General features: G+C 34.7%; 1 protein-coding gene across 1 annotated transcript in view; it reads right to left on the reverse strand.

The window, feature by feature from the left end:
• Positions 1-440: 440 nt before the first annotated feature.
• Positions 441-15,591, reverse strand: part of LOC118184016 (uncharacterized) — a 97,045-nt gene continuing 81,894 nt past the window's right edge. Inside the window, exon 2 of the mRNA XM_035353648.2 lies at positions 441-13,959. Within this exon, the coding sequence (XP_035209539.1) occupies positions 12,980-13,945 (966 nt within the window). The 5' untranslated portion in view covers positions 13,946-13,959 and the 3' untranslated portion in view covers positions 441-12,979. The remainder of the gene's footprint in view (positions 13,960-15,591) is intronic.

A 15,591-nucleotide genomic window follows, 5' to 3' on the forward strand; every position in this document is an offset into this window, starting at 1 on the left:
ATCTGTTGACTTGAAAAGGGCTGAAAAAAATAAATATGGACGGTCTCACGTATATGCTATAAAAAACCATCAGAAATGTTTCTTTGCTTAGATCTATTAATAATAATATGTAAAGTAGAACTCGCCTGAAAATTTTTTCAAAGGACCAATGAATCAAGGGGGGGGGGAATACTCTTAAAGATTAATACTTTTTTTCCAAAATTAAATTTATTCACGAAACAGCTTGCTAATAGCATAAGGCTAAATTTATAACTTTACCAATTATTTCGAAATTAAATTCGTTTATTTTTATTTTAAACTAAATTTAAATAATTTTGAATTAATATTTTTAATTTAATTTAATACTTTTGAACATTTAATTTAATATTTTTTAACATTTAATTTAATTTAATATTTTTTAACATTTAATTTAATTTGCATTAAATTATCTTACGCTTTAAACTATTCTTAGATGCAGAAGAGCTTTTTTTTAAGTATGCAATATTTGCAAAAAGAACTAATATATATTTCAAACTAGATTTAAAAAATTTAATATAAAATAAATCAAAAACTTCCTAACAAGCAAAAATATTATTTTGATACTTTTTAACTAATATTGTTTTTTATGAAACACATCAAAGTGTCACAAAATTACTGCGCGTAATTTAAAGCCAAAGTGAATTTCCGTTATGTTTTTTTCGTCTGTACATAAGGTTGCCAACTCTTCCTCATTTTATTTACTTTTAAACTGTAATTTTTTCCCATTTAGATTCATTCCGAGGACTTTTATTAATCCTCAGCATTCTCATTAGTAAGTTATGTAAATAATGGTGATCTCTATGATAAATTCTGTACATTGAAAGATGCAATAAGACAAAAAAATTCTATACTTGTCAACTAGTCGGTAGAAAGGAATTACAAATACCGACTACTGATACTGTCAAGAGACCAAAAATCTCCATTTTGATAGCCCTAAGGAAAACATTAAAAGTAAAAGTGTTAATGTTTGCAAAATACCCTGTATCGTAGTAGACTGAAGTATTTACATGCCAGAATTTGGTGTTGTCTCATTAGAAAAATGTCACAAAATAATAAAATCAACACCACTAACAATAATAATGATAGTGGGCCAAATGTTTTGATTTTGTAAAAGAGGAAAGCTTCCTTTACTAATCGTAAAATGGTACTTTTATACTATCCGGTACTCTTCAATACATCGCCAAAAATGGCGTCTATAATTTTGATTCCGACTAGCGTTTCGTTATCCTTGAATTTATACCGGATTTTTTTTCCCTTTTCTTGTCAATGTTCTCTATTTTGGGAGTGGCTAATGAAGGGTGGGAATGACTTGTTTACTTCAGGATTAACTTTAGTCCACTTAGAGCATATGCATATGTCCATTATGCCCTTTTTTTGGCATCTCTTTTCTCGCAGGTAGTCCTCAGAGGACAACATTTCGTCGTTTTGTGTTAATTTTCATTACGTTTTTCATCACGCGTTTAATAAATAATAAATAAATCAGACACAATCTATTATTTCCAAGGTTATATTATTTTGACCAACAAATTGTGAGTATTCGAATGAAAGAAAATTTCACATGAAGGAATATGTGCGACGAAAATATAGTATTAACAAAACGACTGACAAAATGTTAGGATCAAAACTGCGAATTAATTCGAGGGAAATCTTTTTTGCCTTCTTTCGGCTTTATCATATATAGCGACGCTCAAGGCTATAAAAAGCTGTTCCGAAAAACTCATTTCTCTTATTTTAGCATTAGTTTGACTGGGAGGTTTCTAAATGAAACAGTTGCTCTCAGCCATCTGTTGCGCGTACGTATCAGGAAAATTTGACGGAGCTGGGGGAAATTTTTCATCTGCAGTTCTGTGTTACTTAGAAAATATGATTTTGGAAGGCCTTCTTTTATCTCGTCAGTCAGTCAACCAGTCAGATTTACTGAAGAGCTGATTTCGGTAAATGTTCTTTCGATGTGCAACTGAAAATGGCTAACAGATCTGACAACGGTAATATCTAGCAGAGTTCTCAGGAAGGCAGAGACAGTATCACGCGATTTTGAATGAGTTTGCGAAGCAATATGAGCCGAAAATAAGAAAAAGACTTGCTTTATCGATCTGCTGATATCCAGAATATATTTCATCGCCAAAATGTTCTTATAGGTTTTTGGTAATGTGCTGCGAATACCGATTAATACGCAAGTATCCATAAAACTAAAGTAGTCGTTTCTTCCATTCTAAAGGTTATTCGATATCTAAAATTACAAAAAAAAAAACAACAACCTTTAGTTTGGTGTATAATTTTGAATAAAACTTTATTTGACTCTATATTTTGAGTCTATCCTCTGATTTGACATCTGGTATCGAGCAAGAAATTAATGAATACTTTCTTCTTAAACTGCTTAACATTTCAAAAAAATGGATTAAAGCAAAGCAGCTCGGGATTATCTGCCTACGGGGAGAGAATGCCTTCGTGAAGGACTTTCTAAGACAAACCGGATCGTATCCACGTTACACAGGGGAAAAACCAACCATGCAGCCAGCCTGTTCGCGAGGAGGGCTCGATCGCAAATCGAACCACCAGTGGTCAGCCACTTTACCGCTCGGCCGCTGGAGGGCCTAACATTTCAAAAGGAAGGATGTAGGAATATTCAGATCTGTAAAATGGGGTTAGAGACGTTTAAGAATTTAAATTCAATCATAAGTTCAGTTTCACATATTGAGAAATCGGCAACCGATCAAATATTGAACCTTCGATTGTGTTTGTACCGTTAATCGCGATTTATCCCGTTTCTTGCGATTAGACATCACAAAATCATTTTCTGAAGTACTAAAATTACCATTCGTGAAAATGCTGTTGTAACTTTTGTTGATTGACGAAAAAGTCAAAAGCATTCAGTTCAGAAGCTAAAAATCCCCCTTTCTTACTTACCCTTCTCACATTTTCGGATAAATTTCCAGAAATCAGAATATAGGTGAGTAGTGATTTTGTCTTGCACTAGTTCCGGAAAGAAAATTTAAGTTTATTATCCTTCCTTAGCAATTTCCTTAAAGTAACTGCCCCCAAAGGGAAATTGAGGAAAAGTTACCCCTGCACGGCTGTGGCCCAAAGGAAAACTGAGGAAAAATTACGGGTGTATTAATATCTATTTGTTTTCAATTATATCAGTATAAGATGTGTAGCCCTAAATTAAAATTGTTCAACGGGACATAGCTGTTATAATTAGCGATGGGTTATTTAGTATGTAAACTGTGTAACTATTCTGTGTTAGTGTGATAATGAATCCTTCTTGTCATTCTGCTATTTCACTTATCAAAATACCCATTTATAAAAGCGTACCAAATTTTAGAAGAAAAATATAATATACGCAAGGAAAAAAAATTCATTTTTGAGTAAATAGGGTAGTCATTTTGCGGTTGATAATTAAGTAATTAGCTAGTTTGTTAACAGAACTTTTCTTAATTTATTCATAACTAGGTGTCTTATCGCATCAGTCTCCCTTATTTTGACAAAAAAGTTGGCAACCCTATATTTTGACTAAAAATATTGTTGAAAAATTTATGCTTTTCTGCATTTAGACAACACTATTCACGAAGCTTAAAAAATTCCATGCATATTTCCGTTCTTATAACGTTTTGTTGTAAATTTTCTGTTGCTTGCACTTAAGATTCAGGGTCAGTTGATTAAGGGTCAGTTGATTAAGGGTCAGTTGCACTTAAGATTCAAGACAAATTAAATAAACTAATATGTTTGTCTAGATTCAACAAAAGTCGGCAAACATTTCGTTAACATTCTGGGCATAAAGTATAGCAAATATATTAAATGCTGTTGCTAAAATTTCTAAATACGGCAGCAATGATTTATTCTGTCAAAAAATTATCAGAAAAGGTATTACTTATTTTAAAATATTCTATTTACTAGTCCCCATCCACGAGAAAGGTGACCTTCAGTGACATTTTGAAGACACTCTTGGTCCCAGTTAATGAAACTGCCAGACAAAAAATTTACTATTTAATTTGCCGATTTAGTAAAACTTTAAATTTCTGTTGTTTTTTAAGAGTTGTATTATTTCTTTAAATGTTAAAAATGATTCATACTATCCCTTCTTTTTCAGCATTTCTTAAAATCCATGCTATGTGAAGTAGGGAATCAAACAAATAAAAATAAAAAAAAAAACCTTCGCATGGTCTATCCAATTTGATAATGTCGGCCCACAAGGCGCATGCGTGTTTCATGGTTGCAACTGCCGTGGAAAGATAGAACAAATAATGTTTGATTTATCAGTTGAATATATTTGGGTTGGAACTACAGAAAGCTTGTGTGTTCCAATAAATGGCAGAGAATTAGAAGATGCAAATATAAAACTGCAGCAGAGTAAACAATAAAACAGCTTTGGTAAAAAATCAGAAAAAGGTACATTGGTCCCAATAAGATGGCGGTTGAATTAATTAGTAGATGCACTAATGTTTAGTTAAATGATATGAGTGGAGAAACCTTACTAAATACTTGTTGCATTCTTGGATATATTTTGTGGGGAAACTCTGAGAAAAAATTGTTGATGCAAAAAAGGAATGAAATGTTTTAAGAATTAGAATAGTTTTTTTAATTTTAGATTTGGGTAGGATTTTCATTAGGTCTTATTAAATAATAGAAATAAATTAGGTTCAAAGAACACTTTTCTGGATTTTGTGGTATGCGCATAAACAAAAAGAAATTTAAAGATAGACGGCGATTTTGTTTATCTGAGTGGTATAGGGACAAGACATAGCAGAAAACAGTACAAGAAATTTTAAGAATCAAGAGCCTTTTCTTCGATTCTAAATTTAGGTATCATTTGAACTGAAGTCGAACTGCAAATTAGGTAATAGAATTAAGCATCATATAGGCAAGACTGAAGTGAAAAATAGGTATAAATAAAGGAATTAAAATAGGCTTTCTGACTGTAGAAGTCAGTAGTATTCGAACTACTAACGGAGAGCTTACAAAAGGTTTAAAAGTTAACAAAAACTTTAAAGGTGACAAGAGATTTAATACAAAAGATTTAAAGTCCTAAATAGAGAATTTTCTTGGTGAGCTGGTTGCATTTGGGCCAGTGGATAAAAGTATTTAGCCATCTACAGCATGCATAGCATCTATTATAAGTTTTTCTGCAAAGAAGATTATTTTGCGACAGTAAAACTTCAGAGCTGTAAAACTTTTATACTGAATTTAACTGTGAATTAGGTTTAAAGCAAGGTAGCGTTTGTACTAGGCGTAACTTGAAAAGTATTCATAAAAAAGTTTTAAAAATTGAAAACACTTTTCTGAACTTCACAACTTTGGACTAGGCTTTGGTAGCCTTTGGACCAAGCTTAACTGCAAAAAAGACATTAAAATGCTTTAATAACTAAGAACATAGTCCTATGGTTTACAAATGGACAAGGCAGTATGCTTAACTCTCAAGTCAATTTTCTAACATACGTTTGCTAACTTAAGATATGAATTGTCTGGTATAGAAATAAATAATATTTAGAATCAGTGGCCCTCAAATATTTCTTCCTTGTTCTTTGCAAGTTATCTTTTATAGAGAGACTGCGGCATAGAGAGGCTCTCAGCCTGTCTTTTATAGAGAGCCTGTCTGTCAGACTGTGAAGAGATGCAACAAGCAGCTTTGCCCACCGAACCAATTGGAAGGATAGATTTGTATCCGCAGTATTTTACTACAGGATCCAAAATTTTGTGAACATGAATCTCTTTAAATTTTTTTCTAATTTTTCATTTCAGTTCAGTATGAATACGTTTCTGCACAAAAATAGAGGGGGCAAGTCAGTGAAAGAATGTAGCAGTAATAAAATTGAGATTGCAAATATGAAGATTGTAGAAATTATAGAGAAGGACGTGGAATTTACTGGAACAGTCCATAAATGCCATCTTCTTGTACAATGTAATATTTTTGGAACTAAAAACCATAAAAGGGACAAACTGTTAAGTTGAAAAGGAAATGGATATGTGCTTGTCTTCAATTCATCCAGGAATTTTAGTTTTATTTAAAAAACCTGCTTGATTTTTCTCCTTAAATCTTAAATCTTTTAATGTAAGCCAACAACCTGTGTAAATATCAGTAGTGTCAGCGATAAGGAACTTTGTGTCTAACTGGAATTATCGACTGATCTAACCGGTTCAGAAACGTTTGAAGGAGTGTTACGTCTGACATGGTTTTTGGTAGTTTTTGCTTGAGTCCGATACCAGCTTAACGTATGACTCAGCAACACTGAAGATGATTCTGTCAGATTCACTTTCTGTTGTCTCTTTTCCAAATTAATATTAAATGAAATTATTTTAATCATTTTGACTAGTTTCATGAGTATGCCCAGTGACTCTCACTGCCCAATTGTTGAGAACCACTGAATACAAGTAATATCTGAGGTAAAATGTAAGTTAAACGGAATTAAAAGGAAGCCCACATGCTGTAAAACGGAGAATTGGATAGAATTTGAACTAGTAATAAACTGAATTAAATAAAATTAAAAGTAAATGGTCAAAACCTCATGTTGCGTTCATAACAGCAGAGCATATAAAAAATATTTCATGAATTAAAAGCATTTTGTTTGACTTGAGAGCTAAGAAATATTGGGCTAGGTTTACTTGCAAAGTAGGTTGTTGCAAAATAGGTTACTTCCCATAAATCTCTAGAGCTGTGTAGCATTTGGACAAAGATTAGCTGAAGAGTAGACATTAAAAAGTTTAAAGAGCTTTCAGAGCTCTTTAGTATGTGGATTTCAGAGCTCTTTAGTATTTGGACTAAGCTTAACTGAAAAGCAGTTATTAGCTATTTATTCTTTTTAACTTGAGAACTAAGTAGCATTTGAACTAGGATCAGTTGAGAAGCAGGCATCGAATCTTAACTGACAGCATTTTTCTGACTTCAGAGGACGATAGAATTTGGATTAGCTTTAATTTGCAAAGTACTTACCTGACATAACTTTAGATTTGGGTAGCATTTAGGCATGGCTAAACTGTAAGGGGTAAGCACAAAAAGTTTCAAGACAGTTTTCTTGGCCTAAGAGATGAATAATATTTCAAGGTGGCTTAGAACTGCAGAGTATATTAATAGCTGTTAGGTTCCAGAATCGCATAAGATTTGGACTAAAAAATTTTTGAGTTTGGTAGAATATGTACTATGCTTTAGTGGGAAACGAATGTACGATTTTTTAAGAGTTTAGGACATTTTTCTTCACTGCACAGATGAACTGCTCATGGGTTAGGCTTAATTGCAAAGTAGGCTAGATGCCGTAAATATCCACCGCTAAAATCTATAGTTGAATTGAAGTCTAAACCTGAATGGAAAGAACTCTATCTCTCGACTCTAAGGATCTTTTTAGAGTTGACTGTCTAGCGCCTATCCTGATTGCTAAAGGAAGAGAATTGTTCAAACTTCTGCGCGAGTTGTTTGATCTGGAGCGCCGCCTGGTGACACTGTCCAGTCCCACGCTCGGATTGTCTTGTCATAGCGTAACTATAAAGGTATGTCCGAATGGCAAACGAGGATTAGAGGCAGAATATTTTGAGAAAATACGTTTTCAAAATTCATATACGTACATATACACCAATCTTCTGGCTTAAAATATTTTAAAAACGTCAGACACCGCTATAACGAACACGGTTTAGAGCGAATGAAATTCGTGCTCTCACTCAATTTCCTACGCAATTATTGTTTATATTTTTTAATTAGTTTATTACTTCTTTTTAATATCGCTAAAGCGAATCTTCCAGTCTATAAAAATCTGATATAACGAAATTTATGGAAATTTTCGATTGAAACATTTTCTTGTTTTCCATACATTTCCCCCCAGAATTTCGGAAAGTTTTAACTGAAGAATAACTGATTCATGAAATCATCTACGTTTAAGCTTTGGGATAGCTAAAAACACCTTTTCGTTGCTGTTCCTCTACCGTCATCTCACTTTTTTTTATGTTGTAAACAAAAGATAATCGAAGCAGTTTTGCATCCATTTCGTGGAAAACTAGGACACAGAGGTCTAAAGACATCATATTAAGAAAAAAAATGCATGAAAATGATTATTCCTAGTTATAAACTTGCCGAGACATCTATGTATTTAGGGGAAAACATCTGAAATATAAATTTAATGCTAAGTAACGCATCGTATAAAATTATTAATTAATTTTGAAACTAATGAAATAAGAACTTGTAACAATACTTAAAAACATTTATGATTAGCCTTTAATATGAACATTTTTTAAAATAGGAATTAGTGTTATTATACACTTCTGGTGGATGTGACAATGCTATTAAATTCTTTTGTAATTCATCAGGCAGTTTTTTTTAAATAATTTTCTTTTCTTTTTCGGATCGAGTATAGCGAACAGATTTTAGATCCCTTGAGGTTCATTATAGCGGGGTTTGACTGTAATTACACTCATATAGCATAAATTAAAATAACTAGTTTGTGACTTTTAACAGGAATAATGTATCTTTAATTATGAACAAATATTTTTGCATTTAAGTAATAAATTGAATAATATAATTTTGAAGAACTTTAAAAACATGAACACCAGTTTTAATTTTTAGTTAGCTATTAACAGTTTACTTACCAATGGCCTACCAAACCTTTTAGATGATTATTAAAAGAAAAAAATTCGTTTTAGAGGCAAATTTTAATAATAGAACCCTGAATGCTTGATACATACCTGTTCATGAGTACCGAATACTCTTATTTCACTATCTTATTTATAAAAAGAAATATTTAGCATTAATATTAAACACGGTTAAGCCTTATTTCAAATAGAAACTGAAAATCTTTGTCATCAAGAGAGCAAACTGACTTCCAATAAAACAAATTATTGAATTAAGCAAGGTGGTAAGTAAACTGTTAATAATAACAGGGCTATTATTTCGCATATTTGGACGCTGGAAGCGTATCTGATTGATTCATAAAACTTACAGTTGCCCTCTGAGTTCTTTACTATTCAGTTTTACTATTCAGAATGCAGCGTGTGAAGCTTACGAGGAGCAGCTGATATAATAATAATCAAAGCATAGTATTTATACAAGTCAAACGAAATTAGAAGTATTTGAGCTCACTTTTGTAAGATATAGCGATGAATATGTCGTGAATTAGAAAGTTATTATAAATATCAAATAATTTTTCTTAAAAGAACGACTCTTAAGTTCTATGGAAAAAATGCTATAATTTAACACAAGATGGACAAATTTTCAAAGGAAAGGGAATTTCAGGTTTCATTTTCCCTTAAGGCATTCCACGGTTTTACCTTGTCAAGTATACTTATAATTCTATCTCTACTGCCTAATCCTCGTTTTTTTCCCTGTGGGAAGATCTAATATTCTGGTACCTCACGTGTCCATGCATGTTTTCACGTGCCATAATGATGAACTACTTCACGTATTCATGCATGTTTTCACGCGAACAGTTCTACTGTTGACGCGTTCTACAACTTCATTTCACTAAGTTGTTAAATATGGACGTTTCGAGTAATTAGATTAGAAAACTGAATTAATTGGTGAAAGAATACATATTTCGGGACTATAAAAACATTTCTCAGTAACAGTCGAGGCAAAAACGTTTACGGCAAGTAAGGCAAAACTTATATGAGAATCTTTAGAAAGAAAGAAATATAGACACCTATACCTTGCTAAACATAACCGATACCTTACTTTTGCTATACATATCAAAAGCTAAACATAAAATCTTTACTTACAGAAATCCCCAAAATTATCGTTTACTACAGACTTGATATTTAACAAAGATGACATTACATCTGCAAACGTAGCAATATGTACAGACACACTCACTATGCTGAAACATGTACAGACATACGCACTGTGTCTTTGTACCAAGCGTTATCTTTCGACATCAGCTTTCTCTATAAAGTTAAGTTGGAGATCCATCTTGGTATTATAAAATAGTCATCAAACTTTTAATCAGATGACGAGCAGTGATAATTTGCAGCTTGAAGATGCAATCTCCAACATCCTGTAGGAGAATTTTCAGCAAATATAAGATAATCGTCTCAGTTTAAGACATCAGACATCCTTAAAAAAGTGCCATGCAGCTGTAGTCAGTGCATTCAAAGATCGTATTACCTGGAATTCGAATTTTGATTCGTCAATTCTAAATCCGTTTAAACTTTCTTAAAAATGCAGTCCTCCGATTCTCGAGTTTGTAATCAGACGCACGCGAGTGATTTTTAAAATTAAAACTTGATTTTTGTATTTAATTTTTCTGCAAGAAATTCAAGACAACCAGACACTGACTTCTTTAGAACAGGATCAGTTTACAGAATTAATATACTTACAAGATTATCACTACGTGAAACAGGATTTCAAAAAAAGTAAGCTTTTCTGATTTTTAGAAACGCTTTAAGAATATATATATACATACAGAGAGAGAGAACTGGCAGGAAAAGGTATCAAGCATTTAGCTTTTTTCTGCGTACTAGCGTATAAAACATTTCTAGTCGTTGTAAGGACGCCAAACATGCAAAATGCAATGTTTCTAGCCAACACGCAAGATGGAACTGCTAACGATTTAGTTTAATTGCACATTTCTTAAGTTACACACTTTCGATATTATGTCTACCTAGATTATCTGATATGTCTGCAGTGAAGGATAATTCGAGGTCTTCTATTAGTGAAGTAACCTATATCTGTTGGGAATTAGCAGCAAATTTCAGTTGTATTCTCATATAAGTAGCCGATATCATTTCTCTACTTTCGGTCAAACGGCTGGATGGAAAACAAGAGTTCGTACTGAAAAGATAATTTAGGGAAATTTTTATTTATTTACTTTTTCAAGGTGAATTTTAAATGTGAAAATATATGCGTCAGCCTAAATTTACGCTAACCAGCGATAAAATGGCATAAAAATATATCAATTATTACCCATTACCTATCGCAGAAGCGGCCAACTCTAAAATGCATATTCAGGCAACAAAAATAAGTTTAGCCAACGTTTAGGAATTCGTTGCGGAGTTAATAAGACGATGTTATTTCAGGATAGAATGTGTGAATTCTATGTAAAATAGAACTGTATTAAATTGATCATTCGAAAAGTTGTGCATGTAAGCCATAAATGTAAGGTTGTATTGTTGTGAATTTAATATTTCTTTCTTGGGGATTATTATGGATGTCACAATTCTGAACTTCAATATAACAACATGGAGATTCCTTTTCTCGCACTCATCCATTCCATTTGAAGATGCCAAAAAATGAACACGAATTATGTCAAGAAATTGCTTTCGCAGTTTTAACCGTGGCTTTAACAAATAATTTAATGAGGCCCAATTTTAGATGAACTGGAGATAAATATTTTTTTTCATGTTAAGTCATGCATTTCTTATCAAGCATATCAGTTTTGCATAGGAGAGATGTTTCTGTAATATAGTATTTGCCTTTTGCGGATCAAGTTAATTTACACAAGGAAGCGTATTCCCTAAAATGTGCTTTAAATAAGCACATCAGAACTGTCACAGCTTTTCAAATAGCAGAGAACGCTGATGGTTAACGTAATATATATTTTTTAAATAATTTTCAAATAGTCTCTTCTCATATTTACAACATAAGAAAGAAATTAATTTATGCATTAGAAAGTCTAAAATTTGCCTTGGATGAGGCTATGGAGAATCTCCTGTTTTCCAAGTTATATGGCATTGAGTAATGGGATATTTCTATTCATATTAATCTACACTTATTTTTTTTTAATAAACTTGATGTGGGTTTTAATAAACATGATATTTCAAAGTTGGTTGTAGGACTATTTTTAATTAATAGGTTTGTAACTTGCTTGTGATCTAAATTTTACCGCAGCAAATTTATCAGTTAAATTATGCAGATTATCAGTGACAAAAGGAAGATTTTACTGTATTTATGAATAAACTTAAAAGAAATCGGAAAGGTGACAAATGTCCTTTTAAAATAGGTTTTAAACAATGTGACATTTGGAAGAACTGAAATGTCTAAAAGGAAATTTTCATTCGAGAGTTTTTTGATAGGTGATTTATAACACAGAATCTGAAAACTAAATAACTATCAATAATAGTACGGCGTAATAATAACGGTAAGTATGATGTTAGTAGTAATTTTAAGTGAGTCATTGGTATTCCTGCTCCAGAGGTACTGCTTACCAATAATGGTTGACGCATTTAATGGAATAAAGACAATACTAATAATTTGTGTTAACCTTGAAATATTAAATGATTTGTTGACCTGATAACGCCGATTAGTTGGCCACTTCTGATATATCCTAAACCGTTTAGTGAATCTTAAGCCTTTCGATGGAAGACTTTGGGTTTAAGTATGCAGGGTTCATTAAAGCAGTGATGGCGAACCTCTGATGCATACGTGAGTACTGGCACGAAATAATGATATTCAAGATAACACGATAACTTTTCCCGACAGATTGATTTCAGTTCAATTTGCACGTTCCAGTGTTAAAAAGAATTTTGTTTTACATTTACATTATATGCAGATATAATACATAGTATCATAGATGATGCAACTGTATTTTTTAACATATAAATAAGAAAACAATTGTGACTTTTTCTTTCAGGTTAGCAGATAAAAATTAGACATTTTTGAATTTTTGACATTCCAATGTGAAAAGGTTCGCCATCGCTGCGTTTGACTGGCATTATTAGGTTGCCTTGGTGAAGTACGCACTACCTCAAGGAACACGATCTTTAGATTGCTCCTAAAACGGGTTGAATAGAATCCTTGCTTCGAAGGATTCTGTGGTGTACATGCAGGGGCCGGAAAAATGGCATGCGACCCGAGAAAGGATTTTGAAGGCTGATCTTTAATTGAAGATCTTGTTGTGGATCGACTTAAGAATGATTTGAGTGGGACAACTAGACATTCGATTGGGGTTGGGCAGGATGGCATCCAATTGGGGTTGGGCAACTTGACCATCCGAGCGCGGGTCTGTTCTTTCTCTGTTATGGGCTTCCACCATTAGAGAGAATCAAGTATTTAGTATCGTTGACTATCGTCGGTGATCAAGACTTGCATTTCGGGAATGCTGTTAAGACTCATCGGCGTCAAGATGCTAGAAGGGTTGCTCCTGTGGCTGCCCACCGCCCCGTGCACCCCAGGCACCACCGGTGGGGGTGGTTGCAGCGGCGGTGGGGCAGCAGTACTCGGCGGCGTCTCCGGCGACAGGGGGAGCTGCTGCTGCGGCTGTTGTGATTGCGGTTGCACGCGATGTAAGGGCACCGCGGAGAAATAATAGGAGGATGTTGTAGAAGAATCGTCCGTTCCCGGGGTGGTTGCAGCGCTCTGATGCGCTGAAGATGATGGCACATAGATAGACTGGCCGGACACAGTCCTGGCTCGTTTGACCAGCGGCAACTCTTCTCGGGGCACCAAACAGAACACGCGCGCTAGGCAAAAGGCCGAGCCCAGGCACAGAAAAAGGAGACCGACGGTTTGGGCGGCAGTGGCTCGGGACGCCAACCCTATAATGACTAGCGTGGCGCCACTGGCGAGGAGAACGGATCCCGTGTAGACAAGAAACCGCGCCCGCTCGCGCTGCGTCTCCAGCTGCCGTTCGCGCACCCTGTGGAGGGCGCTGACGTAGTTACTGGCCGCGCTGGAGATGGTGGAGACGCTGGCGCTGGGCCTCCGAGACGGGGGTGCCGTGGCCACGGCTGGCGTCGTCGGCGTGGGTGCTGTGGGCACAGGTGCCGAAGGCGTGGATGAAGCCGAGGAAGATGGTCGCTGCTGGGGCCGTTGGCTGCTGAAGTAGTTGTAGTAGTTCCCCGGTTGGGACATGGGCGAGGACAACAGGCTGGAGGATCTCGTGGAGGGAGATGGGAGGGACGAGAGGCTGCCTTGTCGACTCCTGGAGCCGTTGGCATTGGCAGCCGCCGCTGCCGCCGCCGCTCGTTGCTTCTTCCGCTCCCGGCGGACGGCCACTGCAGGCATGGCGCTGATCATGATCACCAGATAAACTGTGAATAGAAAAAGCAAAACTGTTAGAATACAAGGAAAGTCTTTCACAACATTTTTAAAAGAGAGTTTCGTAGAAAGAACATATTTTACTCAGGCTCTCTATGTATTTTGGTAGTTTCCGAATTAGATGAGCCCACCAATAACAGAACAAATAAGACAGCTGAACACTGGTAGTTTGACTCGAGATCATATCCCGGCGTAAAGGTTGACAGCATGGAAGTTTTCTTGGTTTTCTAAGAGAAATTGCTATGTGGATACGTAGCAGTTTCCCTTGGAAAATCCTCCACGAACATATTCTACGCCTGAGGTAGATATTCCTCGTGGCTTTACCATAATCAAATAAATCAAACCAATGTAACCAAATTCTGCGGAGCGACTATACGAAGTGTGACACACAAAAGAACGAGCCTGGTCCAATAAATCATTGTACTTACAGAATCAGTTCTCCATGACATTATTACCTTCAAAGTAAACCCTTCATCATCCCCACACTTCTGCATTCGGTGCTGTTATTGCTGGTAACAGTTCTGGAACGAGGTTTTAGGAAGCCCCTTCAGGAAATTCTGAAGTTTCTCAGTTGAAGAGGTTCTGCTTTTGCCTGAGCCTCTTCAAATGAGGTGAAATGGGTTTCCTTTAAGCAAGATTTAACTTTAGGAAATAAAAAAAAAGTAGCATGAAGCCTAATCAGGTGAGTAAGGGGAATGCTCCATCATAGTAATGTTTTTGCTGGTCAGAAACTGCTTGACAAATAGGGCCGTATGAGCGGTTGCATTGTCCTTGTGCAACAGCCATCCATCACACCACAACTATGGAGCTTTTTCCTTAAATTTTTCAGTACTTCAGTGTAGTAGTGTTGATTAACAGTCTGACCACTGAGAAACCACTCAATCATTACAGTTCCATTAATGTCGAAGAAGACAATTAACATTGCTTTGAATTTTGATTTTGACATGCATGCTTTGTCCCTTTCCCCTGAAAACCGCTTATATGTAATTTGTATATGAAAACAATATAAAAAAAATACAAAAACAACATAAAATAATATAAAAAAGTAAAAATATTTATTAAAAAATGTATAATTTTAAACTTTTTTTATACAACACTTTAAGACTCTCAAAATTCAATAAATTCCGATATTAAATTTAGGAATTTTTAAGATAATAAACTACCTAAATATTGTTACGGATTTGATATTTAAATAGCTAATGTTAGTTGAATTATAAATTAAATTGTTTTACTCCCCGTGCAGTGTAGCACGTGACGAATATTGAAGGAAAGCTAAGCCGGAAAATTAAAAATACAAGAGCACGTGCATTTAACATTTAATAAATAAATAAATATCTCTTTTTGATTTCGAGAAAGTTCCAGAAAGTTCTCGCGCGCGATTTAAAAATTTTATAAAAAGGAGGGAAACCTCTCAATTCAGTCTGTAGATAGTTTGTTGTTGTTTTAAGAATTTGTTTAGAAAACTGCTCTTGTTGATTGTACCGAATTCGCAGATTAGCTTTCTTTACCTGTTTTTGAATTAACTTCTGTTGAACGTTTGAGTAGTTATCTACTGAAAGAATATCTGAGGAAATTCGGTGCTACTTTGGTAGAAGGTTGCACAGATTTTGGCGATTTTTTTGGCG

Source organism: Stegodyphus dumicola, chromosome 1 (genome assembly GCF_044657685.1).
Source record: "Stegodyphus dumicola isolate Sdum_Otavi_A_Nest chromosome 1, ASM4465768v1".
Classification (NCBI taxonomy): domain Eukaryota; kingdom Metazoa; phylum Arthropoda; class Arachnida; order Araneae; family Eresidae; genus Stegodyphus; species Stegodyphus dumicola.